Source organism: Ciconia boyciana, chromosome 3 (genome assembly GCF_034638445.1).
Source record: "Ciconia boyciana chromosome 3, ASM3463844v1, whole genome shotgun sequence".
NCBI lineage: Eukaryota > Metazoa > Chordata > Aves > Ciconiiformes > Ciconiidae > Ciconia > Ciconia boyciana.
In genome coordinates, this window is record NC_132936.1 from 75,015,132 (window position 1) to 75,042,504 (window position 27,373).

The following is a 27,373-nucleotide window of genomic DNA, read 5'->3' on the forward strand; positions in this document are numbered from 1 at the left end:
CTAGACCCTCAAAGGAAGGGCAACTTCTGCAATGCAATCTTTTGTTTCTAATGCATTCTGTCAAAAAAACATTAAGCCTTTCTGTTCAAAATCTTCTTTCTTCTTAAATCCAAAGATGTTGTATAGGACTTAACAATATGTAAAAATTAAAGCACTTTTTTTAGGACTTTTTAAATAAAGATTGATCTAGTATTAATGTATAGATAAAGACTTTTACAGAAGGCCAATACAAACATTTGTGTAATTTTTAAAAAAATGTTGTAAATACTTAATCTCTGTGCTTAACCTATGCATTAAGAATCATCATTCATAGAAATGAAAGACTGTAATTTTTTTCAAGTTTAAAACTGGGAAAATGCAAAAAATGAACAATAAATGCAGATAACTTCTGTGGGTCATGAATCTTTCTGAGCTCAAACTTTGAAATCCAGGCTTTTTAGCAGCTGGAGTGCGAAAAATTCTAAAATTCTTCAATTTTAATCTGATGAGTTTCATGAAAATTAAGTAATGTTTCTAGGAAAATGTAATTTATCATGTATTAGTACACTGTTTTTCTTTTGCATTGATCTGAAACTGATACTGTGTTGTGGGTTTTTTTTTCAATTCCCTGCATAGTGGGCAGTGCTGACATGTGGACATTGTTTTTGTAATGAGTGTATAGCTATCATCATAGAACAGTACAGCGTTGGCACCCGCCGGAGCTCAATTAAATGTGCCATTTGCAGGCAGACAACATCTCATAAAGAAATATCATATGTCTTCACTGCAGAAACTGCAAATCAGGAGGATGATATTCCTGTAAAGGTACGTTCTTTATGTGAGCTTTGTGGCCCAAATTTTCAGCGGTGTGTATTTGTTGTATTTTGTTGCATACTGCATTTAGGCAGACAAATCTACCATATAGTTTTATAAGTAGGTTCACTTTTATAATTAGTTTTGTTTATAACAGGGATAGTTCTTTTTCTTTTGAATTGGACATGATGTATTCAGGCCTGCCTTATAGTGTAATCAATGTTTTTACATCCTTCCCCAAGGAAGGATTCATGTTTTCCTTGTCAAGTAAAAGGTTTTTTTGTTTTTTGTTTAGTTTAGGGGTTTTTTTAACTTATCCTTTTCATAACTTTTACAAGTTTTGGAAACAAAACGTGAAAGGAAACGGTGTGAAAGAGGGTATCTTTTTAACACCTACTCTTTAAATGTGCCTGAGGAAAGGCCTTGTAGATGTATTACAAAATTACACATCTGTTAAAGTAATGCTGTCTTGGGGCGTGGGGGGGAGGGACAGCTTTTGCTGAGCTTTAGTTATATTTTTGTTTAAGCATTTGACACTGGGTAGAAATAAATGCTGTTTGTATGCAGGTGACTAGGGATGGGGGTTTTTTGTTGTGTTCTTGGCTTTTTGTAGCTAAGGAGAGATGAGACTTTTTGGAGGCATAGTTTTGCTGTGTTTGCTTGAAATGAGTAGTTTGAGAAAGCTGCCTCTACTATGAGGCTGTTAGGATAATGTAAATATCTTAAATTTACAAGTCTTCATTGTTAGCCAGAGAATGTAAATCCTGATTCTGAACTTAAAATTAGTCATCTGGAATGTTTCTCAAGCCACCTGAGAAGTAGAGTAGTTGTTTTGCATTTTGCTTATCTATGTAATATTGTCTGCTATACAAACCATAATTAGGAGGAAAAAAACGACTACTTTTTTAATAGGGGTGAATGAACATTAAAAACCTGAAGGGACATTATATCTATGCTTCCTCTGTCTAACTTGTCCACTAATTTGTTAGTGGACAGGTTCTAATGAGTATATTCAGTAAATTGACCCAAAGTTTATTCACTAATAAATCAAAGTAGAGAAAATAGAAAAATTTTAATCCTGTAAAATATTATTTATCAAAAGCAATGCTTTTCATTGGAACCTGGTGACCATGAATTTGTTCTTTGGAGAAAGGTTTCTCTGGTGTGATGTTGGGGACATTCTCTTCCCTACAAGTGTATCATCAATAACGTGGTTGTGAGGCCACTTTCTTCAAGCTCATCCCCAATTCTTTTGATCTAGTTGTGTGGTGTAAGCTTTTTCTCCATATTCTAGATGAGTGTTGACTCTGTGCAGCTGGATACCCTGCAACAGTATTTTTTCTGGGGTTTTTTGTTTGTGTTTTTGTTTGAAAAATCCAAAGGAAAGCTTTGGAAGAACTATTAGTTCTTCTTGCCTATCTGCATTTTAAACTTGTTGGTATTTGGTTAAAGCCTCACTGACCAGATACATATACTTACTGAAAAGATGACTGTTGAATGAAGAGTGACTTTTGGTTTTAAAATGGCTCCCTGCCTGGGAAATTTCTTTCTCAAGGCTTTCCACTGACAGTGTACAGCTCTGAAGACTGGTAGTTGTATTTTCCACTGTGACTTTCTGTGTTTATTCCTTTTAGCCTGGCTTTCTAAGGAGACCAGGTCTTTTCATTGTACTATCTTAGACTTCTCCCTTAATTTAGCAACCCATTAGATCATTTCAAACAGCTTGACAGGGAGTCTGAGTTTTAAAGGTAATTAATTTTCTACAAGTCTTATTAAAATCACCATCCACATAAAGCATGTCTCCTACTTAGCAAAATACTGTGGCTTGACTTTCCCCTTACTACAAAAGATGTCTTAAAAGTTCAAGTCTGGGGGGGGGAACTTTATTTGTAACTTGTGTGCCTTCCTAATGACAAAAGTTAATGAACCTGTAGACACAAATGTGTAGGAAATCAGTCCTGATTGCACTGTTTTATCTACTTTTCTTGGTAACAGAGGGTTTTCATTGGGTTGAAGGAAGGGATGGAGGAAGAGACAGCATCTCCATGCGTCTTCAGCAATACTGACACATATGTAGTGCATAGGTACATTTTTGCTTTACACAAATCTGTTACAGAATAGCGTTAAACCAAAAACCTGTGGTTATTGCAGTTGCGGAAAAAATAGAGGATTCTAGACTAAAATGCAAAGGTAAAAGACGAATATTGGTAATATTTTGATGTAGATGATACTGCTATCTTTAATTAAAATATGATTGTAATATAGCTGGACATACCAATCATAATTTTAATCTGGTTAGTATAGTTAAAAGTAATAACGAAATGTGCTGACAAAGAGTTCCATGGTATCTGTTCAAGTCTCCTTGAACCTTGCAGATATACTAGGGTTGCTGGCCTGTACTGAAGTCAATGCTAGCATGGTCACACTAGTTATGTCAGCCTCCCTGGACAACTGGAATTCCATTTTATGAGTAGATGCTTCCTAGCTCAGATTATTAGATCTGAGGTAGTTAGCAGCATGTGGCACCAGGGGGAGTAAATAGGCTATATTTTTGAAGTGTTAGTTATTAGGACCTCATTTAATACGTGTTTTTTAACAGATTATTTCCTCGGGGTTTAGAGATATCACCCTGTTTCTAACAAGAAAATTTTGAATATGTTTCATAAATCATGTTAAAATAAATAGAATAACTAAATTTCATAAGTAAAACACAGAAGGAACATGTAATCTACTGTCCTGTGTAAAAGGTTGTAGTGTTTTCTTGAAGTATTTATGCATCAAAAACTTCAGGCAAAGCAAAGATATGAATTCTGTGTGAATTCACATGTCATCTTGAGCAAGGTGCATTCTTATTTCATGAAAAATTAAAAATTTATACTGTAGCTTCACTGTATATACTATCAAAACAAGAAGCATTGTTAAAAATAAAAATTTCTGCCTAATATTCCTTTAAGGACAGTTAACAAAGGATAACTAATTTACTATGGTTTCTATAGAATACAGAGGTTAAGATCAATATCTTGCAGTATATATAAGAAAATGGTGCAATTTATTCAGCATTTATATTTTCATCTGAACTTAATCAGTCTCTCTGGTCTCTTTCAGTATTCAGTACCTCACCCCCCCCGCCTCCCCCCTCGTTATACATATCTTGCTCTTTATTGTACCCGCACTAACCATCTTAAGTTAATGACTTAGATGCAAAAGGACTACTGTAAATGGGAGCATTTTATACTGAGAGAGAGATTACTGGCATCCCTGCATGTTTTGGTTCTGTAAAAGCTTCCAGTGTCTAGTCAGTATTAGAGTGGGTATCGCCAGCCTGTCATCTGAGACAGAAATTGTTTGTTTGAGGATAGTTTTGATTCTAATGTGCACTGTTCCATAATTGATTAGAACTAGCTAATCTGTTTATAAATACTCATCTGGATATTGATCGTTGTTCTTCGCCATAGTTCCTCTGACTGATCTTGTACAAAGTCACGTTTGTAACACCTGAGTCACAGGGAGTCTGAAGGGTGGAAGATCAACAGTGGCTAAAGCTACTATCTCTTATAGCAGGGAAAAATAGGACCAATGGTAAGGTCCAAAAAAAGTCTTGAGGAAAAGACAGAGCAGATTAGCCAGAATTGTGTCCTGGTTTCAGCTGAGATAGAGTTAATTTCTTTATAGTGGCTGGTATGTGGCTATGTTTTGGATTTGTGCTGAAAAGTGTTGATAATACAGAAATGTTTTAGTTGTTGCTGCACTAGTCAAGGACTTTTCAGCTTCCCATGCTCTGCCAGGTGCAGAAGAAGCTGGGAGGGGACACAGCCAGGATGGTTGATCCAAACTGACCGAAGGACTATTCTATACCATATGACGTCATGCTCAGTATATAAAGCTGGGGAAGAAGGAGGAAGGGGGGGACATTCGGAGTGATGGTGTTTGTCTTCCCAAGTAACCATTACGCGTGATGGAGCCCTGCTTTCCTGGAGATGGCTGAACACCTGCCTGCCCACGGGAAGCAGTGAATGAATTCCTTGCTTTGCTTTGCTTGCATGCGTGGCTTTTGCTTTACCTATTAAACTGTCTTTATCTCAACCCTTGAGTTTTCTTTCTTTTGCTCTTCTGATTCTCTCCCCCATCCCAGCGGGGGGGAGTGAGCGAGCGGCTGTGTGGTGCTTAGTTGCCAGCTGGGGCTAAACCATGACAAATTATAATCATTGAATCATAGATGAATGGTATCAGAAAAGCCATAAATGACCCTGGAATATATAGGAAATACCAAAAGTTACTCTCAGACCTCCTAACTGAAGGTGGTTGTGATTGGCAGGCAGCTGCCGTAGGGCTGCAAATGTGTCATTCATCCTTGCAGATCATAACACCTACTGACATAAGCATTTTTTAATTGTCTATCTGACTTTTGGAAACAGTGTTAATGTTTACCAGGTGCAACAGAGATGTCATGAAAAAAGCTGGTTTACTTCTATGTCTATGACACAGAGTTGGAATCACTATGAAAAGACCCTGGGAAAGGGTCTGCTTATTGCAGCCCTTGGTAAAACAGTCTGCAGAAAGTCTTTTACATGTATTTCTGGAGCATTTATTTAGCTGCATAACATATGAATGATTGAGCAGCCCAGCACTGGTTCCCCGCTTGTGCTTAGACTGCTGACATCCTTCCCCGCCAATTCTGCAAGCAGCATAACTTCAGTAAATTTGATCTGTCATTGTAGCAAGCCAACATAGTTAATTCAATGTTCAGGGGACAGGTGCAGACAGAAATAAAACAATATTTGTCCAGCTGAATCCAGTGCAGCTTGAAATTACTATGCATGTAAGAACTAGTAAGGAATTAAATAAGGGCTTCTTAAAAAAAACACATTAGGTAAAATTGCTGTAATGCAAAGTACATACTGAAGGAAATGGAGGGAGATACTAAAGAACTGTTTCTCAGAATCCTCTTCCTGACTTAAGGGGAAAGGGAGGAGTACCGAAATCAAAGTGGACAAGAAGGAGAATGTAGTATTGGATTCATTAAGCACTGAAATACTTCTGAATGCAGAATATGAAGATGTTTTCATTGCAGTGCGCAATCCTTCAAGAATTATTTTAATTATATTTACCAATTTCTTATTATTTTAAATATAATTAGCAAGCTTCATAGTACTGAGCACAAGTTTGGTGTTGCCAGAGTGAGAAATAAAAGCAACAGAAATAGCATTCAGGTAGGTTTTTTCATTACCATTTTTCAAGAGGTGTATTGGTGAGAGGTGAAGGGAGGGAAATTTAAATGTGCATTTGGAAGATTCTTTAAAGACTGTGCCACTAAGTTAAACCTCAGCAGGCCTAACTGGCATGTTTGGTGCAACTGCACTGCTTGGGCTATCCGTTCTGCCTCACGCAGAACAAGATAGGTGTATCTGCATCGCACTTGGTTCTTCCATGTACTGCACATGCTGTAATACACTGCTAATCCTATGGCAGTGCATTATAAGGGAGGTATAAAAGCAGTATAGTGTTACTTAACCTGCCCTTCCTCCAGGTTGCTGATTTTTAAATTTGTGTAAAGATATGTAAGAGTCGTAATATAATATTATTTAATAAAACAATGAATGTGGAAGGAGTTGTTTAATACCCTACTTCACTAATGCTGTTCTTTGACTTTTCAAAGGGAAGTCACTCCACCAAAGTGGAAGCTGTGGTCCGAACACTGAAGAGAATTCAATTTAAAGATCCAGGGGCTAAATCCTTAGTTTTCTCAACGGTATTAATCACCATTTTCTATCTTTTCTGTGTATGAGTTTAAAGCGGTCATAATATTTTCAGGAATTACTTTAGCTACCAGAACGTTGAATCACTCTGTACAGCTACTTGATTGTTTTGAGAATTTGTAGGGCAATTCATGTAACTGGGACATGAACAATGATTGTAGTCAACAGATGTAAAAGCTTGTTTCTTTAAAGGGCAAACACTTAGGTTTTATGGGAGTGTTAGAAATTCTAGATATTTTTAAATGTAATGTCCAGATATTTTTGATACATTGTAAAACTGGTTTTGTGATGGCTACCAATTTCTTTTACTCAAGCTGATCTTTATAATTACATTTTTTATTTTATGAAAGATTTAGCTCACAAATCTTTTTTCTTTTTTTTTCTTCTTTTTTCTTTTTTTTAAATTGCAAATGCTAGTATTTTGAAAGGCCTTTTAATCTGCTCTTAGGGAAGTTAATGAGTATATTTTAGTTGTCATTGCTGTTTGTAATGTTGAGTTACTTTTATTGTGTTGTGTGTTTTTGTTTTTTTTTTACAGTGGCAAGATGTGTTGGACATAATTTCAAAAGCTTTGTATGACAACAACATGATTTTTTCTCAGATCAATGGAATTAGTAAATTTCAGGTACATAAAGGATATTTTTCTTAAAATTATTTTCAGTGGGAAAAATTACAGTTCATAGAAGTTTATTTGGTCCTTTTACTTCATTGCTTCATTTGAGAAACTGAAAGAGCAGCAACTTTGGCAGAAGCTTTGATCTCCAACTCATTAGTTCTAACAATCATAATCACAAAAAGCCACAATTTAAAGCCTTTGGAGATAAACAGTACATTCACTTTTGAGAAAGAAGCGTTGACATGGATGTTAAGGATGAGACACGCTGATCAATGTTGCAAGAAGTTCTTGCCTTTCTGCTATCTGTCGAGTATCTGTTCTGGGATGACAGGTCTTGGATCAGTCAGGCTGCAAGACTGTCACTCTGGGGCCTGTAGTAGCTGCTATAATTTCTTGAAAATACAGAAGTGTTCCCCACAGTCTCTATTGAGGGACTTTTGTCACACTGCTGTGATGTTTGCCTTTTAGGAAAATCTATCTGCATTTAAATATGATCCCAACATCAATATTTTGCTGCTGCCTCTTCACACTGGTTCCAATGGACTAAACATCATCGAAGCAACTCACGTTCTGCTTGTGGAACCCATTCTGAATCCTGCACATGAGCTACAGGCTATTGGCAGAGTACATCGTATTGGCCAAACAAAGTAAGAGTTAAAATTGCGTTGAGTGATTTAGATGTGGTACAGAATAGAACTGCATACTGTAATCAGAATAAATCTAGTTCACTGAACTTTTCAATTTTGGAGATGAGGGTATTCATAGGAATCTTATTTTTAAAGATGATCATATAAGGGACAGAAAGATTAAAATAAAGAAAAGTTTGCTGAAAATACACAATGTGTATTTTAGGGAGTTCTTTTCTACTGCGGGAGTAAGATGCAGAAGCAAATTGCATTTAGGAATTTAGGAAGAGTATAGGCTCTTGAGTCCAAAATCCTGAAAAACCTTGTTCAGCTGTTGCCCTATTTTATGTGTGCCGTTGATGCCTTAGTTTTTAACTTTGAAGTTCTACTTGTAAGCATGTCCAGAAATGTCTTAGCTTTGCAGGTCTGAGCAGCTCACCATTTATGTCGTATGTGGCTAAGTTCAGGCATGGCCCTTCCTAGGTTCCTTAAGAGGCTCCTTCTAGCTGGTCATTCCCAGCTCCAGTTTAGGAGCTGCATAAGTTGTTGGGTTTTTTGGGTTGGTTTTTTTTTTTTTTTTTTTTTTGGGGGGGGGGAGGGGCGGTGGGGGGGGTGGGGTGGGGGGGGAGTGGGGAGGGGTGTCTGGGTTTTTTGTGGGTGGTTTTTTTTTTTCCAAAAAGAAAGTTACAGAACACACTTTTCAGAACTGATTAGTTTTTAAACCACAGTTCTGCCCTCACACCCATCTAGATCTTTTTGAAGACATTGAGTTTGCATATCTTTTGTTTGTTTCAGTGTTGTAGATTTTACATGGGTACTACTGAACACTTAACAAAGTTTTTGGAAAGTTTGTCCTGAATAGATAATATGTATATGTTTTTCCTTAGGTTTCATGTCACTTGAAAAAATAATTAAAAAACCCCTGTACATGAAGAAGAAAAATAGCTGGAATCAATTCTGGAATAATAATATTCTAGAATAATAGTGGGGTTTTTGTTCTGGAAATGGAGGCAAAGCGAGAGGGCATGAATGAGCATGTACGTGAAAGAATGTTTATGAACAGGTGGATATTTGGGTGTGTTGGTAAAGATTTTGAATTAACTGTGAGGGCACAGGAAAGATTGATTGCAACAGCCTGCATTATAATTTTACATGATGCTGGCACAAAAGGTCTGGCAAAAACCTTGCAATAAAACCAGCAAGAATGTGTACTGTACTTCTTAAGAATAAGACTTCAGCAAGGCTTATTTGAAAAAGGGCTCTGTTCAAGTACAGTGAGCATAAGGGAATACTCTGTTAGTTTCACTGGTGCAACTATTAACAGTTCAGTTTTCTTATTTACTTCTCTTCTCTACCGACCTTTGCCTATGAATCACAAAGTATTCCCCCAGCATTCCTCTGTGTAATGTTACCTGCCAAAGTTTCAACTTAAGATTTGAAAACCATCCAAGCACTTTCAAGGGTTCATATCTTGAAAAATGTTTATATTGGGGAGCCTGGAGTGATTTTTCATTTTTATCTTTGGAGCTGACTCTTCTCCATTTCACTTTCTTGTGCCTGACATTTCTATTTTTATTACAGCTTTCTTCTTGAAATTTTATTTTGTAAATGGAGTTCTCATTTTGTTTTATGTTTATTGACATTTTGGTTTTTATGTTTTACCAGTGCTTACAATTTCATCTTTACTGACTACAATTACTGACTTTTAAAAAAAAAAATTTAGTGTTTTGCCATCTTCAAGAACAATATTGATAAAACTCTGGGAATGCGCTTTATTTATCCATCACACTGAACTCTGTGTCTTGGACTGACTTAGGACAATGCAGTATAAACATTGTATATAACCAGTGGGCCAAAGTAATTTCTTTAAAAAACAGGCTAGGCTCTTGAGGACTGTTTGTTTATAGTAGGGACACAGAAAGCACAGAACTTTGCCCAGGATCTGCTTTAGGATTTTACATAGTTCAGCTTATATTCATTTAGTATGTGATCCAGCCAAGTGGAAGTGTGTGCTCTGGGAGGCACTAAGCATCCTTACATGTCAGTGGAAGCTGTTAATCACCTTGTAAGATTTCTTTCTTAAAATAGAGGCGTTTTTTCAGCACTCTTACAATAATTAGTATGAGACAAAAATGTGGTCTTGAACTTTGACAGCGACAGCATAACTTCTGCTCACTTCTGGTCTTGTTTTGTTTTTTTTAAACACATTCAGATCTACCATTGTTCATAGGTTCCTGATAAAAGCAACAATAGAAGAGAGAATGCAGACTATGTTGAAAACTGTAGATAGAAGGTATGTGTTGAATTTTTTAAAAAAACTTAATTATTGCACTGAAAAGGAAAAGGTGGTTCTCAACCATACTTTCATTAGTTAGGTATGCATATCTTGCATATAAACTTCAAATGTTCTCCTTCAGATTGTTTCGATTGACAAAAAAGTTTTAAGACTTGAAATATTGATCTTTAACCTGGTTCCAGTAACTTGAAGCTTAAGGTATTTTAATTCTCTGGAGAATATTTTGGTTACATTTTGTATATTTTATTTCATAAAAGTCCAATTAATTAATAAATTATGTATTATGATCTATCTTTTCAGTTTACCTATTTCCATTAGTATAAAAGCATTGCAATTAATAGAGTAATATTAAGCCTGCCACTGGAGTAACAGCATATGTTATAAGCTCTAATATAGGACATTAATTCTTTCTTTCATTATTTTTAAATTCTACAAACTAGTCTGTCAGTTCTGTGTCACACTGGTTGGTTTTGCAGTCAGTGCAAGAGTTATCCAGATGCTAGCTCATAAGACAGTCTGGTGTGCAGACACAGAAAGCAGTTTTTACTGTGTTTATCTTTTCAAAACCTATAAGCAATGACAGACTGGGAGTGGAACAAAAGTGGTATTTACATTCTTTATGCAGAAAGTATAAGAGGTTTGTCCCTCTGTAACTATATTGTATATGCATAACAAATCTAAGAGAAGGCCTTAGTTTAAGAAAATTAGTTATTTTTCCAGTTTTTTGGCTCTTAAATTATGAGACTAAAAATTTTCATGCATATCTTTGGCTGGAGTTGTGAAAGATTTCAGCTTTAGCTTTGAAAGAATGATTTAATCAGTTTCCATATCTGTAAAGTAGCACTACTTTTGCATATAAAATTCAGATAAATATACTGTGGTTGAATGATCGAATGAGAGCTAATGTTTTGAAAGTAATATCAAACCTTACGCATGGAAGCTGAAGCCAATCCCTTAACTGTTAAGAGGGTAAAGCGGATTATCCCATGTTCTGCTGCCTCTGCAGTGTTTGGTGGTGACCACTGTTAGGGACAGTAGATGGACTTTGTATTTTACTCCAAATGTGCAAGAGAAGTAGCAGATCAGTGTATGTATTTTCGCTGATAGAAAGTGTGTTTTCCTGCTGAGCTTCAAAGCTGAACAGTTATTGGACTCTGAACCGTGTGGTCTGTCTTCAGTGCATACAGCTTGTTACTTAAGTTGATTCCTTCTCTGATGTCTGCATGCAATTTTTTCCCACAGCCACACGAGCTCTTCCATGAAACAGTCAGAAGCCTCAGTTCTGACAGTGGCAGATTTGGCTGACCTTTTTACAGAGGAAACTGAAGAACTTGAGTAAAAACATTGGTTTGGCCTAATGAAATCAGAAAGTACCTGACCTAATAAGCACCGGTATATAATCCACTTGATCTGTCATTCCTGTAAACATCATCTAATATTTGTCCATAACAGAGCTATTGGAAATCGAAAAGTCTTAATTGTTACTGTTTTCTTCTGTGGTGAAGTTCTTAGCAGCACACACTTCTGATAGCACTGGAGAAAACTTGCACTTTGCACATTATACAAAAACATGGATTTTATTCCCAAAGAGCATTTGAGCTGGATGCTAAAACTGAGGTCTTGGACCCTTGGTTGAGAGGATTTTTACCATCAGGTTTGATTGGCTAGTAGCTCGGTCTGAGAGCAAAACTATGTGGGTGGTTGGGTGGGAAAGGGAAGCAGAAAAACACAAATAATTTTTTTTACTGCACAAAGAATTGTTAGAAAGAATGACTGTAAATTAATGTTCTTCTAGAAAGGGCTTGTTAGCATTTAATGCAGAGTTACTGAACGTCTTATTGGTAACAGTTTAAATGACTAATCTTTACTAATAATTTGGATATTTGTATTAGGCTTTTAGATATTCATAAAGACTTGTGACAGTTAAAAATTTCATTGTTAATGCTTACTCACTGCAAAATGATGATAATTAAATTATGCTTTTTGTATGTGTGTTGGTCTGGTAATCAGTTAAATACTTGAACTTACTGTACATGTTTTCACTTATTCTTGAAGCCATGACTAATTTAGTGCTTTGTTTAAAAAACCCAACCAAATGAAGTAATGCATTTGTTATGGAATTTTTACAAAATTAATTGGTTCAGCTGCTGATCACTTTATAATCATTTGGTGCTTATGTACATTTTCTCAGCCTGATTTCTTTGTCTAGTTCTCCCCCTTAAAGATGCAGCAATCTAAATATTCAAAATAGATGAGATTAAGGTAGGCAGTCTAATTATTAGGTACCTAGTCTAAGTTAAATAATCAGCGTAGAGAGATGAAACTTTTGTGAAACTTCATCCTTAGATATGCCAGATCACTCTACCCCATCTCTATTGACAGTAGAGAGTTTAGAAAACAAATCTAGGCTAACTTTTAGACTGCTGAAAGTAGGCAAGATAAATTCTAAGCCTTTTGGCATAGGTTATGGATACACATTTGCTTAACACCAGGTATTACGGAAGCAAGCTTAGTTACGCAGTTGGTGTTAGGCACAATTTTGTGTTTAGAGACTGGGCAAATGTATATGCATAAGCAACAGGATACTTCCCTCAAATTACAATATTTACTGTTTCAGTAGACAAAGTTTTATGTATATTTTAGAAATCTTACTTGAGGTTGAAATTGAGTCCTTTAAGAAATACCATCTTAGAATTTTTACGCTAATCATGTCTGCTAAATAGATTTGCCATATAGTTATTGAGATTCTTGCGTTCTGTTTTCAGTCACACTACATTTGAGTTGCACTGTTTGGGTATTAAGTCTATCCGCATGGCAGACAAGTTTTCCACTGCTGACAACAAATGTGAATAGCATTTACATGAATAATATTGTATCAAGAAGTGGGGTTTTGGCATTTATAGTCTGTTGTCTTTCTGGACCGATTAGATACTTTGTTCTAAAGACTATTTGAGTAAATTCACAGATAATGTAGCTTTATTTCCTATATTTGTAATATGTATTAGTCTTATTTATACATTTTGTTTTGGAGATTACTGATTTTTTGCAGATTACAGTTTGCCTCAAGGGAAATAGAATAGACAGTACACTTTTTTTTAAATGAGATTTTGATCAAATAGTTTGCACAGAAACTGTGACATCTCCATCCTTGAACGTACTGGGAACTCAAATGACCCTGAGCAACCTGATCCAGCTTCAGAGTTGGCCCTACTGAGTGGTGTGTTGGACCAGATGACCTCCATGGATCCCTTCCAGCCTAAATTATTCTACAGTGTACTGGAGATCATGCTGTACAGACACTCCAGGAACTCTGAGGGCAGCAACAAACATTCCCGTTTCCTCATCGTCCTCAGAGAATTTTAATATTGTACAACGTAATGTGACTGAACAAGGAGCTGCTGTTCACTCTGAGAAATGATACATCTATGTTAAAAACTGTGGAAGCACACTGTTTACACTCATAGCTCCCATTTTACATCACTAGATGTGGGAATGATAGTTGTCAGTGAATGTGAAGACAGAGGAAGCAAACTGAAAAATATCTGCTAGGAGAGGTTTCCCAAGCTCCACACAGTTTTGGCTTATTTATATCAAGACAGTGGTATCATTGTTTTTTTACAAAAATGTGGCTTTTGGATTCCTAACCAAAAGCATAGCTTCTCATCAAGCAGTGCATGAGTCTTTAGTCATGACTTTTTTTTTTATGCTCACATAACAGCATGGAATGCCAGAGATCTGGTTCTAGGCACTCTCCTGACTGCCCTGGAGCACCGGTACCTAGAGCTCTAGAGCTATAACATTAAAATGTGTACACTAGTTGTGTTAAAGCACCTCTTGAAGTTGGAAGGTTCAACCATTGGAGTATATAGCCTGTGTCAGTAGTAAAATGGATTGTTCAAGTTTCACATAATATTAAGTACAGAGACTAAATTTAAAGAATTATTTTGAAAAAGAAACCAAATGGTAATTTACCACTTTTTGCCATTCTTTGCAACATTTAGTTTCTTTGACAAAGGTTTTCTTTCAGACATCTTAAGACACCTCATGAGGTGAACTCTTTTTTTTTCCCCCTCTCTTCCCCCCCCCCCCCTTCCCCGCTAAGGGTGCGGCATGTACGTCTGCATCTCTCTTACCAAAGCACAGTAAGCCTGTTTTCATGATGCTGCCATGATTTCACTGTCAGGAGAACACTCTTTGAAAGATGGTATCTTAGCTGAGAACAAACTTTGCCCTATTGTAATAGTTCCAATGTACTCATAGAAATGGCATTTTGCACAGAAGACAGAAATCTATAAATACTGACTGCAGTGTTTGCATAATATTTGTGTGGACACACTCACAGTCATGTACCAGATTCTCATGTGTTCTCTCACTAAAGCATGTATTATTTATCCAGTGAAGTCAGTCCCTTTAAAAATGAGGCTCCAACTGATTCTGAAGAACTCAGTGCTGACCTTTCATCTCTTTCAGTTCCATGACAAATAACGTTGAGAGTTTTTTGACTATAGTTGGTGAAGATTTCAGGACAGGTTTTTCTCCCTGTATATAAAAGTTAGTGCCTTGTAGAACAGAGATGTCATCTTATTTAGGTATCTGTAAAAGCTTGATGCAAATAGTAGACTTCCTTGAACCACACAATATGATAGTGTTGGAAACTAAGGAGTGGATTCCCTTAGGGTGTTAAATTGACCTCTGTGAATTTCACTGTGGATCTTTAAATGAGTTTGTAAGATAAAGTCCTCTTTGCTCTCTAAATCAGTCTATGCCAGGAAAAGGTTTTCATGTTAACCTGTTAGGTAACTTTTTAGCATACTAATGAAAGTCTGGGATACACTATAGTTTTCATGCAGGTCAGATACTACAAAAGGATATTTACCTCAGTCTTCTCATGCATATTAAAGTTGCATATTAAGGAATGGACTTAAGAGTTGATGATGCTTTTTGTGAGAGAGGTCTTCCAAAACCACTTTTCTGCCAGTATCTGTAGATGTATTCAAGTTGTCTGCCAGCAGAGCACCCTCTACTTCAGAAGTAACTGTGCTTCAATATAAATCAGAAATAAAAATGTGTAGTTGTTTCTGGTTAAAACCATAATTAGACATACTTCTTCCTGTAAGATTCTGTCTAGATTAGTGGCTGAGGACCAGTTAACAACTCTCTACCACTGTCTTTGCTGCACAAATAGTGCTGTCCTCTTTCCATCCCTTTTTGCAATCCTTATGACTACATTATATGTTCCAGGAGTCCTAGAATTATTCGTTTAATTAGCAACTGTGCTTCAGTTAAATTCAGAATCACAGAATCGTATAGGTTGGAAAAGACCTTTAAGATCATCAAGTCCAACCATAAACCTAACACTACCAAGACCACCACTGTACCATGTCCATAGGCACCTCATCCAAATGTCTTTTAAATACCTCCAGGGATGGTGACTCAGCCACTTCCCTGGGCAGCCTCTTCCAATGCTTGACAACACTTTAAGTGAAGTAAAATTTCCTAATATCCAGTCTAAACCTCCCCTGGCGCAACTTGAGGCATTTCCTCTCGTCCTATCACTTGTTACTTGGGAGAAGAGACCGACCCCCACCTCTCTACAACCTCCTTTCAGGTAGCTGTAGAGAGCAATAAGGTCTCCCCTCAGCCTCCTTTTCTCCAGGCTAAACAACCCCAGTTCCCTCAGCCGCTCCTCATCAGACTTGTGCTCCAGACCCTTCACCAGCTTCGTTGCCCTTCTCTGGACACGCTCCAGCACCTCAATGTCTCTCTTGTAGTGGGGGGCCCAAAACTGAACACAGTATTCGAGGTGCGGCCTCACCAGTGCTGAGAACAGGGCGATGACCACTTCCCTACTCCTGCTGGCCACACTATTTTTGATACAAGCCAGGATGCCATTGGCCTTCTTGGCCACCTGGGCACACTGCTGGCTCATATTCAGCTGGCTGTCAACCAACACTCCCGGGTCCTTTTCCACCAGGCAGCTTTCCAGTCACTCTTCCCCAAGCCTGTAGTGTTGCATGGGGTTGTTGTGGCCCAAGTGCAGGACCCAGGACTCAGCCTTGTTGAACCTCACACAACTGGCCCCAGCCCATTGATCCAGCCTGTCCAGGTCCCTCTGTAGAGAGTTCCTACCCTCAAGCAGATCAACACTCCTGCACAACTTGGTGTCGTCTGCAAACTTAAATTGGAGGGGGAAAAGTCTGTATTGATCAATCTTGCATTGACCAATGTAAGAAAAATTAACCTTGAAATTTATTGCTCCCCCAAGGTAAGGAATTAGATGAGTTTCTAAAGGAAAATCTGGGTTTTTTTCTATGGAGCCTGTTTCTGAAGCTTAATCTAAAGACTTACTGCTTAAAGTCTGTATGATAAGCTTTTCTACAGACTGAAAGGCTAGTTGCAAAGCCACTGTGCCTGTGATTTTCTTCCTTTTTTGGTTGCCTGAAACAAGTACGGTCTTTACGAGATTATATACTATAAACGTAGGTTAGAGGAATTTCATAATGGAGAAAAAAGGAGGTCCAAGATATCCTTGTCTCTCCCTCTCTCTCTCTGTGCGTCTCCCTTTCTCTGTGTCTGTCATCCCATCCCACCCCCCCACCCTCCACCCATCCCTAGCTCATCAGTTTGTTACAAAGAATGTTTGTCATTGGTCAGTGGAAGTCGAGTAAAAGAGTCATAATCCATAAAATGCCTACAGTAAAACTAGCTTATTGTGCCAGAGGAAAAGTGTCAGGGGTAAAGGGAATTTTAGCCTGGTATAAATTCTTTTTTGTACCTGTAATGCCTTAACTTACCCTTATTCTTTGCCACTGTAGAAGCAGATGTTGAATTTCAGTCTGTTAACTTCTATATTTATGGTTTTATATTGTACAGCTGACATATAAAAAGACCTGGTAATCTAATTAATGAGCAATCAGTGAGGCTTACAAGTTTTTAGTTGTAAAGTCTATAGGTTTTGGATTCATAAGTGCACCTGAACCACTATCACAAGTCCTGGTGCATCCACTGTCTTGTCTTCTCTTCTTTAGAGGAGGAGCAAAGAATAGATAGCTGTTAAATCGCTGCAGTATTGAATTCAAGTCCCAAGTAGTCATTCTACATATTCTACATTCATACAGCATGTAAAGAGGACAGTTAGTTGAACTTGTAGCTTTTGAATGTAGTTAAGGAATAAAGTCATCGGGGGCGGGGGGGGGGAGTAAATGACATAGGGTTTCTAAATAGTAGAATAATTCTACTTATAAATTTGGCATGTGAGATATCTGTAAACCTCTGGCTCAGTTTCCTTCTATATACAAGATGTCAGGCTTCCAGGTCTTAAATTCCAAGTCCCTTTGTTTTGTCTGTTTATAGATTTTGCATAAGTAAGTGCCCAGCCCTATTCATTCAACTGGACACATACCAAATTTTATCAGTTTAGGAACAAATATCATTATCTCCATGATGTAACATCTCTTGGTTTGATAGCAACCTTCACATCAAGTAGAAACTACCTTTCCAAATTCTACCAAGCGTACGGTCTGACTGCTTACAGGGTGTCTCAAAATGTAAGTTGTTAGTGTAAGCTGGCTTAGATAGTTGTGGGGTTTTTTAATTAAGCTTTTTCCTCCTATGAGGGCTAGTGAGCTAGCAGGATTCATGCTATGTTGCTGTGAATTATCCCCTCTTTATGCTAACAGGTTATCATTATTTGTCTAAGAACTTTTGTTGATGAATCTAGGCTTTCTCTTGACTATGTCATTTGGTTAAGGAAGGAAATCTAGACTGCCTTTCTTGTTACTCTGATGGAGTTTTGTCCTGTCACTGTTGGAGTCCCCTGAGATGGAGGACCACTAGTGTGGGAACAGTGACTTTCCATTTGTGGACACTGAAATTGTCAGGGACCAGCTGTATCAGCTGAATGTTCACAAGTCCATGGGGCCTGATGGGATTCATCCCAGAGTACTGAAGGAGGTAGCAGATGTTATGGCAGGACCCCTCTCAGTCATCTACCAAAGGTCTTGGGAGTCTGGGGAGGTCCCTGCTGACTGGAAGCTAGCCAGTGTTATTCCAGTCTACAAAAAGGGCAGCTACAGACCTGTTAGTCTAACCTCAGTTCCTGGAAAAATTATGGAGAAGATTATACTGGGTACCACTGAAAGGCATTTACAGAATAATGCGATCATCAGGCACAGTCAGCGTGGGTTCACAAAGGGAAAGTCCTGTTTAATTTGATACCCTTCTATGATAAGGTCACCCGCCTAGTGCATGAAGGGAAGGCAGTGGATGTAGTTTTTCTGGACTTTAATACGGCTTTTGATACTGTCCCTCACAGCATCCTTCTGGACAAGTTGTCCATCTGATAAATGAGCAGATTAATGGTGCACTGGCTGAAGGGCAGAGCTGAAAGGGTTGTAGTGAATGGGGCTAAATCTGGCTGGCAACCAGTCACCAGCGGTGTTCCTCAGGGCTCAATTCTAGGGCCAGTTCTGTTCAACATATTTATCAACAATCTGGATGCAGGAGTTGAATGCACCATTAGCAGGTTTGCTGATGATACCAAACCGGGAGGTGCTGTTGACCCTTGAGGGACAAGAGGCCTTGCAGAGGGACCTAGATAGATTGGAGCACTGGGCAGTGATTAATGGGATGAAATTTAGCAAGTCCAAATGCCAGATTCTGCAGCTAGGACAGAGTAACACCGGGCACAAGTATAAATTGGGAGAGGAGTGGCTGGAGAGCAGCCCTGCAGAAAGGGATCTGGGGGTGCTGGTCGGCAGCAGGCTCGATGTGAGTCAGCAGTGTGCCCTGGCAGCCACGAGGGCAAACCACATCCTGGGCTGCATCAGTATAACCAGCACAGTATAACCAGCCGGCCAAAAGAGGTGATGATCCCGCTGTATTCAGCATCGGTGCAGCCTCGCCTTGAGTACTGTGTGCAGTTCTGGGCCCCACAATTTAAGAAGGATGTGAAGGTCCTTGAATGCGTCCAGAGGAGGGCAACAAAGAAAGGGCTGGTGAAAGGGCTGGAAGGGATGTCCTGTGAGGAGGGGCTAAGGACTTTGGGGTTGTCTAGTTTGGAGAAAAGGAGGCTGAGGGACAACCTCATTGCTCTCTACAGCTTCCTGAGGAGGGGAAGTGGAGAGGGAAGTGCTGAGCTCTTCTCTCTGGTGTCCAGTCACAGGACACGTGGGAATGGTTCACAGCTGCGCCAGGGGAGGTTTAAACGGGACATTAGGAAGCATTCCTTTACCAAGAGGATGGTCAAACACTGGAACAGGCTTCCTGGAGAGGTCGTTGGTGCCCCAAGCCTGTCAGTGTTTCAGAGGCATTTGAACAATGCCCTTAACAACATGCTTTAACTTTTGGTCAGCCCTGAGTTGGTCAGGCAGTTGGACTACATGATCATTGTAGGTCCCTTCCAACTGAAAATACTCTATTCTGTAAGAGAATGGCACTTAAAATGCCAAGGTGCATTCAACCATTTTTAGTGGCTTGTTCTGCACTAATAGAGCATATGTATATATTTATATACATATTTAGCATGTTGTCTTGGACAACCAGATAATTACTATTAAAACTGCATATTGATATAGGGCTGCTGTTCCACCAGGTGCTTTATATGCATTTATAAAAAATCAGCTTTGGGGTACATTGATAAGATAGGGAGTACATTTTATAGAGAACAGACAAAGCCATTATATTTGACATACTTCTTTCTCATTCTCCAACTGTGACATTTTTTGTTTTCCTTCTTCCTCGCATGCAGTTAACTTGGTTTGTATTCTGCACCGTAGGCTTTGAAGCAACACTAGAACAAATGGTGAGGGAATAGGGGGCACATTTGACTGAAGTGATGAGCACCTACTTTTACATCACCAAACTGGAGGTTTACTTAAGCAATGTGAAAGTTAACCTAAGTCTTTCCGAGGGGGATTATTTTTGTGTAATTTCCAAACATTCCTATATTGGGCTGTGGAACAATAATTCCTGGGAATGCCTCTTCTATTGCCCCTTTGGCAACCCAGGCCCTGCGAATGGGAAATCTTGGTTGCAAAAAGTTTCTGATCTCCTGTTTGTTAACATAAAGGCCATTTCCTGCTCACAAAAGGACATTTGCTCACAAAATGACAAATAATGATACTTATTCTTCCTTCTCCCATTTAAACTAATGCACATTCTATTATAAGAATGTATTCAGCAGCTGCAAGCAGCGGACTTGGTTTCTATTCCAGCTTCTCCCAACATACTGGAAAGTAAACCAAAGCAGTACAGGTGTAAAGCTAACAGCTCCTTCCTGCAGTGTTTTCTTTGATATGGGGCACTTTTAAAATATACACACTATTCTGCAGCAAATATACCTAAATATGACATAAGATCTTCCATAGTGTACTACTGTTCTCTTAAATGCATGCTACCTTCACGGCACTAACCTTCAAATACCACAGAGAGCATGCTGTGTGTCCGGTCCACACAGGAAGGGGACCAGCAGCGTGGAAAGGACATAGATGTGTTTTTTCTCTTCTAGTCTTTTACAAAGTCTTAGTAAGGCAATGTGGGACTTTGTGGAAATGATTATACTGTGCTAACTGCTGCCACCATTGTTAGGTCTTGAAAGCAGATCTGATGAAAAGACATTCCGTCATACAGCTCCTCTTAACAGAGGTAGAAAGCCCAGAGCATTTCACCACCAGCCAGAAAAGATGGAAGGATCTCCACGTCCCAGTGATCCATTCATATCTGCTGCTGCTGTTGCACATGCTGTAGTGGAGCCAGAACCTACACTGGATGGAGTTGGAGAGGATGGGGAGGAGACTGGGGGGAAAATTTGAGGAATAGTTGTAAAACCTTCCTCTAAGCGCCCTTCTGCTGATTTTCCTGTGGGAGGAAGGAGTCACCAATACGAACAATGAATAAACAAAGGGCGAAAGATCATAAGTGTAACCGATTCATTGGAGCTTAATGTTTCTCTAAATGCAGTGGCACATTTTTGTGTGTTCGTGATTTAATATTATAGTCATTTTCTTACTGAAATCTTGGGATATGAATATACAGGGCTTTGCAGTGGCTGAGCAAACAGGAATACTGAAAAGTTTTACCCCTGTGATACATGTTTTAATGTGCACCTAAGAAAAGTCATAGGACTCCCTAGCCAAATTTATGCTGTGGATTTGTGAAGGATAACAGTTCAAACTCGTATTATATAAATTTATAGACCTCCCTGAAACAAACTGACAAGTTTTGCTTAATAAAGGAAAGGTAATTAATCACTTCTGCTGTAAATGCACAAGTGTCTCTGAAGGGGCGAGACAGTGGACTTTGTAATTGCCACTTGGGAAATTTTGCACCTAGGGAACTTCCATGTCAGCAGAGGGGATGAAAGGCAATAAGCCTAGACCAGTCCTGTTGTGCGGGGAAACAGAGTGCTGAGAAGTCCTGCCAAAGGTTTGAGCCTGCTATGGCAGAAGCGGGCCATGTCATAGATATTTCTGGGGAATGTCCCCTTTTGCATACTGTAATAGTTGGGCATCTTGTAAGCATAGATTTTCTGTAAAGTTTCTACAATTCTTAACATATGCTTCCTTCATCAGCAACCTACTACTATTCCAAAGGACTTTTCTGGTTTCCCTGTGGAGCATGTATTTCTTTTTTATTACTGATTCTTAACAAAGGTGGGTGCCTCTGAATCATTTACAGCTCTCATTAAAAGCCTCCAAAGTAGAATTGAAGGACATAAAACACCAAAGGGGTAGACAAAGTGAATGAAGTGAGGGAGGTTCTACTTCTGCCTAGTAAAGGGCACACTATGCTGCTGCTGTAGCACAAGAGAAAAATGTCCGAGTAGGGGTCCCGTCCTGTCCTAGGGGAATCTATTCTAAAATAGGTAGAAAAGGCTTTCTGAGTAGTCTTGGTCTCCACTGACTCTGCACTTTGGGAATCCTGTTGTTGGGCATAGGACACCATTTAGTCATTTTTCGAGGCACTTGATTGTGTGGAGAGGTTTTAAAGCCCAAAACCATGACCCTGGACTTAAAGTCTTGAGGGATTGTTTCAGCTTCCATTGAACTGGAAAAAACCACACCTTTTACTCCCACCACAGAAAGCACTTGGAAGGGCAAAGATACAGAGAGGTCTTCAGAGATACCCTGACTTTGAACTGCAGAGGGAAGTTTGATACTGACTGTGCTTTGCAACATGTTTGCTGGTTTACTGGCTGCTGCTGCGCCGCTTTCTTTAACTTCAGCAGATGATGCTGACATGGAGAGGGCAAGTTATGTATTTTTCTTGAAGAAAATACCATCATTGATTATTGAAAAAGGATATTTCCATGGAGCACCTATAGCAACACAGAAACCCTGTAAGTCAGGTTCTTAACATATGCTGGTCTAATTGTCAGCTTTAAAACTTAATCTTAAATCAGAATCTATCATAGCTATGTAATAACAGAAGGCAGTACTTCCTTGGTGACATACTGATGTACAGCGGGACATAGAATAATTTTAGATAGTACCAAAACAAAGCTTCTTTCATAACCTCTGAATTAGTTTTCTACTATAACTTTGTTGCTTACAAAAAGATAGCTAGAGCCTTTGTAATGTTTTAAATCTAAATAGATAGATTTTAAAATAAAACAGTCAGTTGCCTTAGTGTCAGCTGTGCCAGTTCCTCATTTATTCATGTTATTATTTGGTTACTATAATAATGTTAAATTTAAAAATCATTTGCAAATTACTCCTGAGATAGATCTTTGAATTACATTTAAATTTGTAATTTTTTCAAATATTGTTTTAGTAATCAAATTACTATAAAGTCTATAAATTACCCACTTTTTGATAGAAAATGTTTTCTTTTATATAAATACATATTAACAAATACTTTTTCAGGTGTTTGCAAGCAATTGAATGTCCTATAATTTAACTATAGATTTCAGGCTGGAAACAGAGAATAATTGAATTGTTCTAGTAATAGAATGGTGAAACTAATCAGCTTTTGCAGTGGCAAGTTAATGACTTTTAGAAAGCAAACCATGGGAGAGAAAAGAGCCGTTTTCAATCATGTTTCAAACTGAAATTCCTAGATGATAAACCAAGAAAGAGTATTTTGATTACCTGGTCTGTTTCCTTGCATTACATTATATAGATATTGTAATTTCAATGAAATAATTTATCTAGAAAGTAGCAAAACTAAATTGTTGTTTGAAAATTACCAGGGATGGATAAATGTACAACTTAATGTTCCCTTGGTCTCTGAGTAACTTAACATTCCTGTCAATAGCCTTTCTTTTGCATTCGCAGTTTGCTGTCTCTTAAGGTTTGCAGCTATTTCAAAGTCTTTGTGAACACAAATTTTTGTCTTATATTATCCTGCTACTGAAATAATACTGATTGTTGTAATAGTCATTAAATATTCTCTTCTTTCTGTCTTTCTGGTTTGTGGAAAAATAGCCGGTGCTTCTTCTGAGAGCGAGTGCTTAATAATTTGTGTTCCTCATCGTTTTCCTCAGTATGTCACTGAATTGTCTGACAGATGTTACCTGTTAAATAGTATCAGTTAATAGGAATGCTCTGCATGTGTAAATAATTGTTATTTAAAACTACAATTACAATATGTGTAGGAGCCTAGGGGCCCATAATTATTCTTTTCAATGTGGTTGGTTGAACCCAGCTCCCAAACTGCCGCCTTCTGGAAACAGCTAACGCTTCCCTGCAGCACTTCTGCACTGCAGTCTCCTGCCCCATAGACTGGGCCTGTGACACCTCCTCGATAAAGTCATCTGCCAGATCAGCTGTATCATGTTCTCCTTCCTAGAACTGTAAATCAGTCCTGGTCAATCCCAGTATACAAAGAATTATTTTTAATACTGTAGTGTAATTAGGAGTCCTCTTTGGCCCACTGCTGTATTGCAGTTCATGTGTTACTGTTTCTAATTCCTTTTAACATTTTGAAAAATTAATTAAAAAATGAAAATTTGTTCAGTTAGTTATACCTAGATAGAACCTAAAGAATGAAGAAAATAGTGATATGTTTCCAAAAAACCCCAACTTTATGACAAAGCATGAGAAATTATATTGACACTAAGGTATCTGAACTTAGTATTAAGTCAGCACTCCGGCAGCTCCTTATTTTTCTGGGCACTGTACAAGTGCCTGGGATACAATCCAAAGCCCAAATCCAAAATGGGAGATTTTTCTATGGAGTTAAATGGTCTGTGGACCAGTTACGCAGGGAGACATAACGTGCAACCAAAACACACAGAAGCTGCAAAGGACGTGGGGGTGGTGAAGGGACTTGCCCAAAGCCAGACTCTGGCAGAGAGGAGACGGGAGCCCCACGTGCGCCCACCTGAGCCCGCAGGCAGCCAGCACCGGCACGCTTCTGTGCGGATGCCCGTACCGCACAAAGCTGTTGGCACGGTAAGCGCTGGAACCGTTCAGCACAAGCTGTCGCGCACGGTGCCCGACGGCACGCAACGGGATCCTGTTCCTGCTGTTAGCGTGGTATTGTATATTGATGCAACTCCACAAAGGCTCTTGTGACTTGCTGGGCTGTTCCTTGCAACACTCCCCGTTCCCGAGTGTCTTGCGAAGGCAGAGCAAGATTGTCTTCCATGGCCCCCACACCTCAGCTGACAGCTTTCAACAGCTGTCCTGCACTGAGCAGCCAGTCAGTCTTCCTCACGAGATGCCAGTTCTAGCAATAATGTGGAATAATGTGACCTTGGAAAAAACACCACATCTATTAACAGACCAGAGCATTTTATGACCTGATATGCTGAAATATTGATGCTGTAAATAGGCAGGAGATGAAGTTTTTCTATGAAAAGGCAGTACATCAACCAAAAATGCTGCACACATTGATCAAGGTTTTTACAGATCTGTTATACTCTGGAATAAACAAAGTGTCAAGTACGTTAGAGGACGGCACCAAGGCTCTTTGGGGTCCAGTTATTAAAAGATGATCTCACCCCATAGCAGGATCTCATTGAATCAAAAGGAAAATAGCTGGTGTGAATGACATACAGACTTTCAATAAGATGTGTTATGATGACACTATCTTATGACATCACCTGTCCCAGCACTTGTGCTAAGGAAGTGTGGGGGGGTGTTCTTTTGGTTTATTTTCTTAATGGTTTTCCACCTTGCTGGAGAGAAATCTCTTAAATACTGCAATATAATGTACATGGTGAGAAATGAAAGGTAGGATTTCAATGGAATCACCCTGAAAACATCTATTTCATATTGAAGTTTCACTGCGGAGGAGTCAGAGGAGCCCTCTGGCTTTGGGAGCCTTGCTGGCCAGACCGCAGGCAGGTGGGGAGGTGTTACTGGCAAGCGTACGACTGAAGGCTGAGAAGGAACCTGGGCAGTGGCTTCCTCCTGGCTGCTCGTGCAAGGGATGCTCCCCGTGCCCATTCCACAACCCACTGCAGGGAGCCGCTGGCTTGAGGAAACGTGGGTGCACGCTGGTGGTGACTGGGAGCGGTAATCCTATCCAGGGAGGCGGAGAACAGGGGGGTGTGAAGTAGAACCGCAATGAGAGAAGTGGGAGCGCATGGGTAACGCTTTGGGGGGCAACTTTTCCCTCCTAACACACCCAAAAAAATAGAAATTATTGCTACATCTAGTTTCCCTTCACTTAGCTATCCCTGGTATCCTGAATAAGGAAGATGGAGTGTTAACAGAACAAAAGGTGTTAGGTGTTTGTATGGCGAGGGAAACGGGAAAATCTGGACTTCCGACAGAGCTAAAAGCTAAACAGAAGTCACAGCTGGAGGGAAAGGTCAAAAGTTAAGGTGTGCCGCTGGCCATTTCCAACAAAATGTTTAAACAAGTTGGTTCCTTTGGGTAAGTTTCAGTATCTGGGGACATGTTTTGCTGTCAGTCAGTCCACTGTAAATCTGGAGCTTTATGGAGGTTTTCTGTGCTCCTGCCAGTGCAACTGAGAGTGAGCTTTGGCTCTGGTTACATCCATCTAGAGCAAGCTGCAGCTTGCTTTATCCACAGAATTCCTGTTGACTTCATAAGGTTTTGCATGAGCTGGGACATCTGGATTTGGTACAGTAATACTTAACATTGGGATGTTGCTGTAAACACTAGGATGTTTACAGAAATGAGAGACGAATCAGACCCCTGCTAACTATTTCATGGGAGCATAGGGTTTCTTCCAAGAAAAACATCTGAGCACTCTAGGGCAGCATCTGCTCACAGTATTCTCTTCTGCAGGAAAACCTACATTCAGGAAGATTAAAATTAGCTTCCCTGGATTCCTGCATAAAACTGTCAGCTTGAGAATCTCCTCTGTCTCGCAATTGCTAATTGCACTAATTCCCTTAAGTGTCAGTGAAACTGTAATGGGCGCGGAGCAGCTGGCTCCCATCCCTTGGGAGTTCCAGGCTCAGTCTACCCCGAGCCAGGGCATGCATCATTTGATAATGAACCGCTCGGCCTCTGTTCCAAGTGAACAGGGAGTGAGCTACTAGGAAAACTGAGGATGAAGATGACGAATATTGAGAAAGGGAGAGCAGTCTTTTAGATACCCTTCCCTTGTACCCGAGTCTAAACTTTGGAGACTTTCTGAGCTAGATACACTGTATGGTTGCATTTCTGTTCCTCAGTTAGACCCCTTCTTAAATACAAATCGTCCATTCAAAGCAGAAACTGATTTAGCCTATTTTTCTACCTCCTGCAGCTCACAATCCACTCCAGAATGTAAATTTAAAACAAATAGCCACCGTGACAATTTGGAAGACAATTAATACATAAAAGCCTTCATGAGCTGCTTCAGTTACGGTAAGAACTGGTCATAAAGCGGCAGGAACTTACCGCCTGCAATGTGGCAAAAGCGTTTGCAGGTCTCTCTGCCAGAGGTTAGCTGGCAGCCAGGGGGAACTGCTGCTGCTGAGGTGGAATTCACTGGCTGCAGCTTACGTGGACTGGTCAAGCTGATGCTAAGCGGGTGACTCACTGGTAAACAGAGCTGGGGCTCTCCCTGCGCAAACCCTGCAAGCATAAGAAAGAATCTTCCCTTCATTTTGCAAAATACCAGAGGTTTTATAAGCAATTGCAAAGGTCGTATAGAAAACACAAGGCTTGCCTCACCCTGGCTGGTATAATTAAACTGCTCCCTGACATGATTGCCTTCTCGGGATCTTAGCACCAGCCTTGAGCCTGAGATGTTGCTGGAGCTCTGTCCCTTGTTTACCAGAGGGGGAAGGACAGTAGTACTTGCGAACGCTGTTTTCAGCAACCCTACTGGCATGGTTTCACTTGGTCGGGAACTGAGCCCCAGGAGATGAGTTGCATTCCAG

General features: G+C 39.4%; 1 protein-coding gene across 9 annotated transcripts in view; it reads left to right on the plus strand.

The window, feature by feature from the left end:
- Positions 1-15,556, plus strand: part of SHPRH (SNF2 histone linker PHD RING helicase) — a 59,766-nt gene extending 44,210 nt beyond the window's left edge. For 5 of the 9 annotated variants that reach the window (XM_072856169.1, XM_072856174.1, XM_072856172.1 and 2 more), the window contains exons 25-30: positions 616-804; positions 6,449-6,541; positions 7,087-7,173; positions 7,633-7,811; positions 10,003-10,083; positions 11,329-15,556. In XM_072856169.1, the coding sequence (XP_072712270.1) occupies positions 616-804; positions 6,449-6,541; positions 7,087-7,173; positions 7,633-7,811; positions 10,003-10,083; positions 11,329-11,425 (726 nt within the window). In that variant the 3' untranslated portion in view covers positions 11,426-15,556. Of the gene's footprint in view, positions 1-615; positions 805-4,577; positions 4,667-6,448; positions 6,542-7,086; positions 7,174-7,632; positions 7,816-8,677; positions 8,828-10,002; positions 10,084-11,328 lie in introns of those variants that run through there. The other 4 variants (XR_012041540.1, XM_072856173.1, XM_072856175.1 and 1 more) reach the window with 4 other exon arrangements.
- Positions 15,557-27,373: the final 11,817 nt, after the last annotated feature.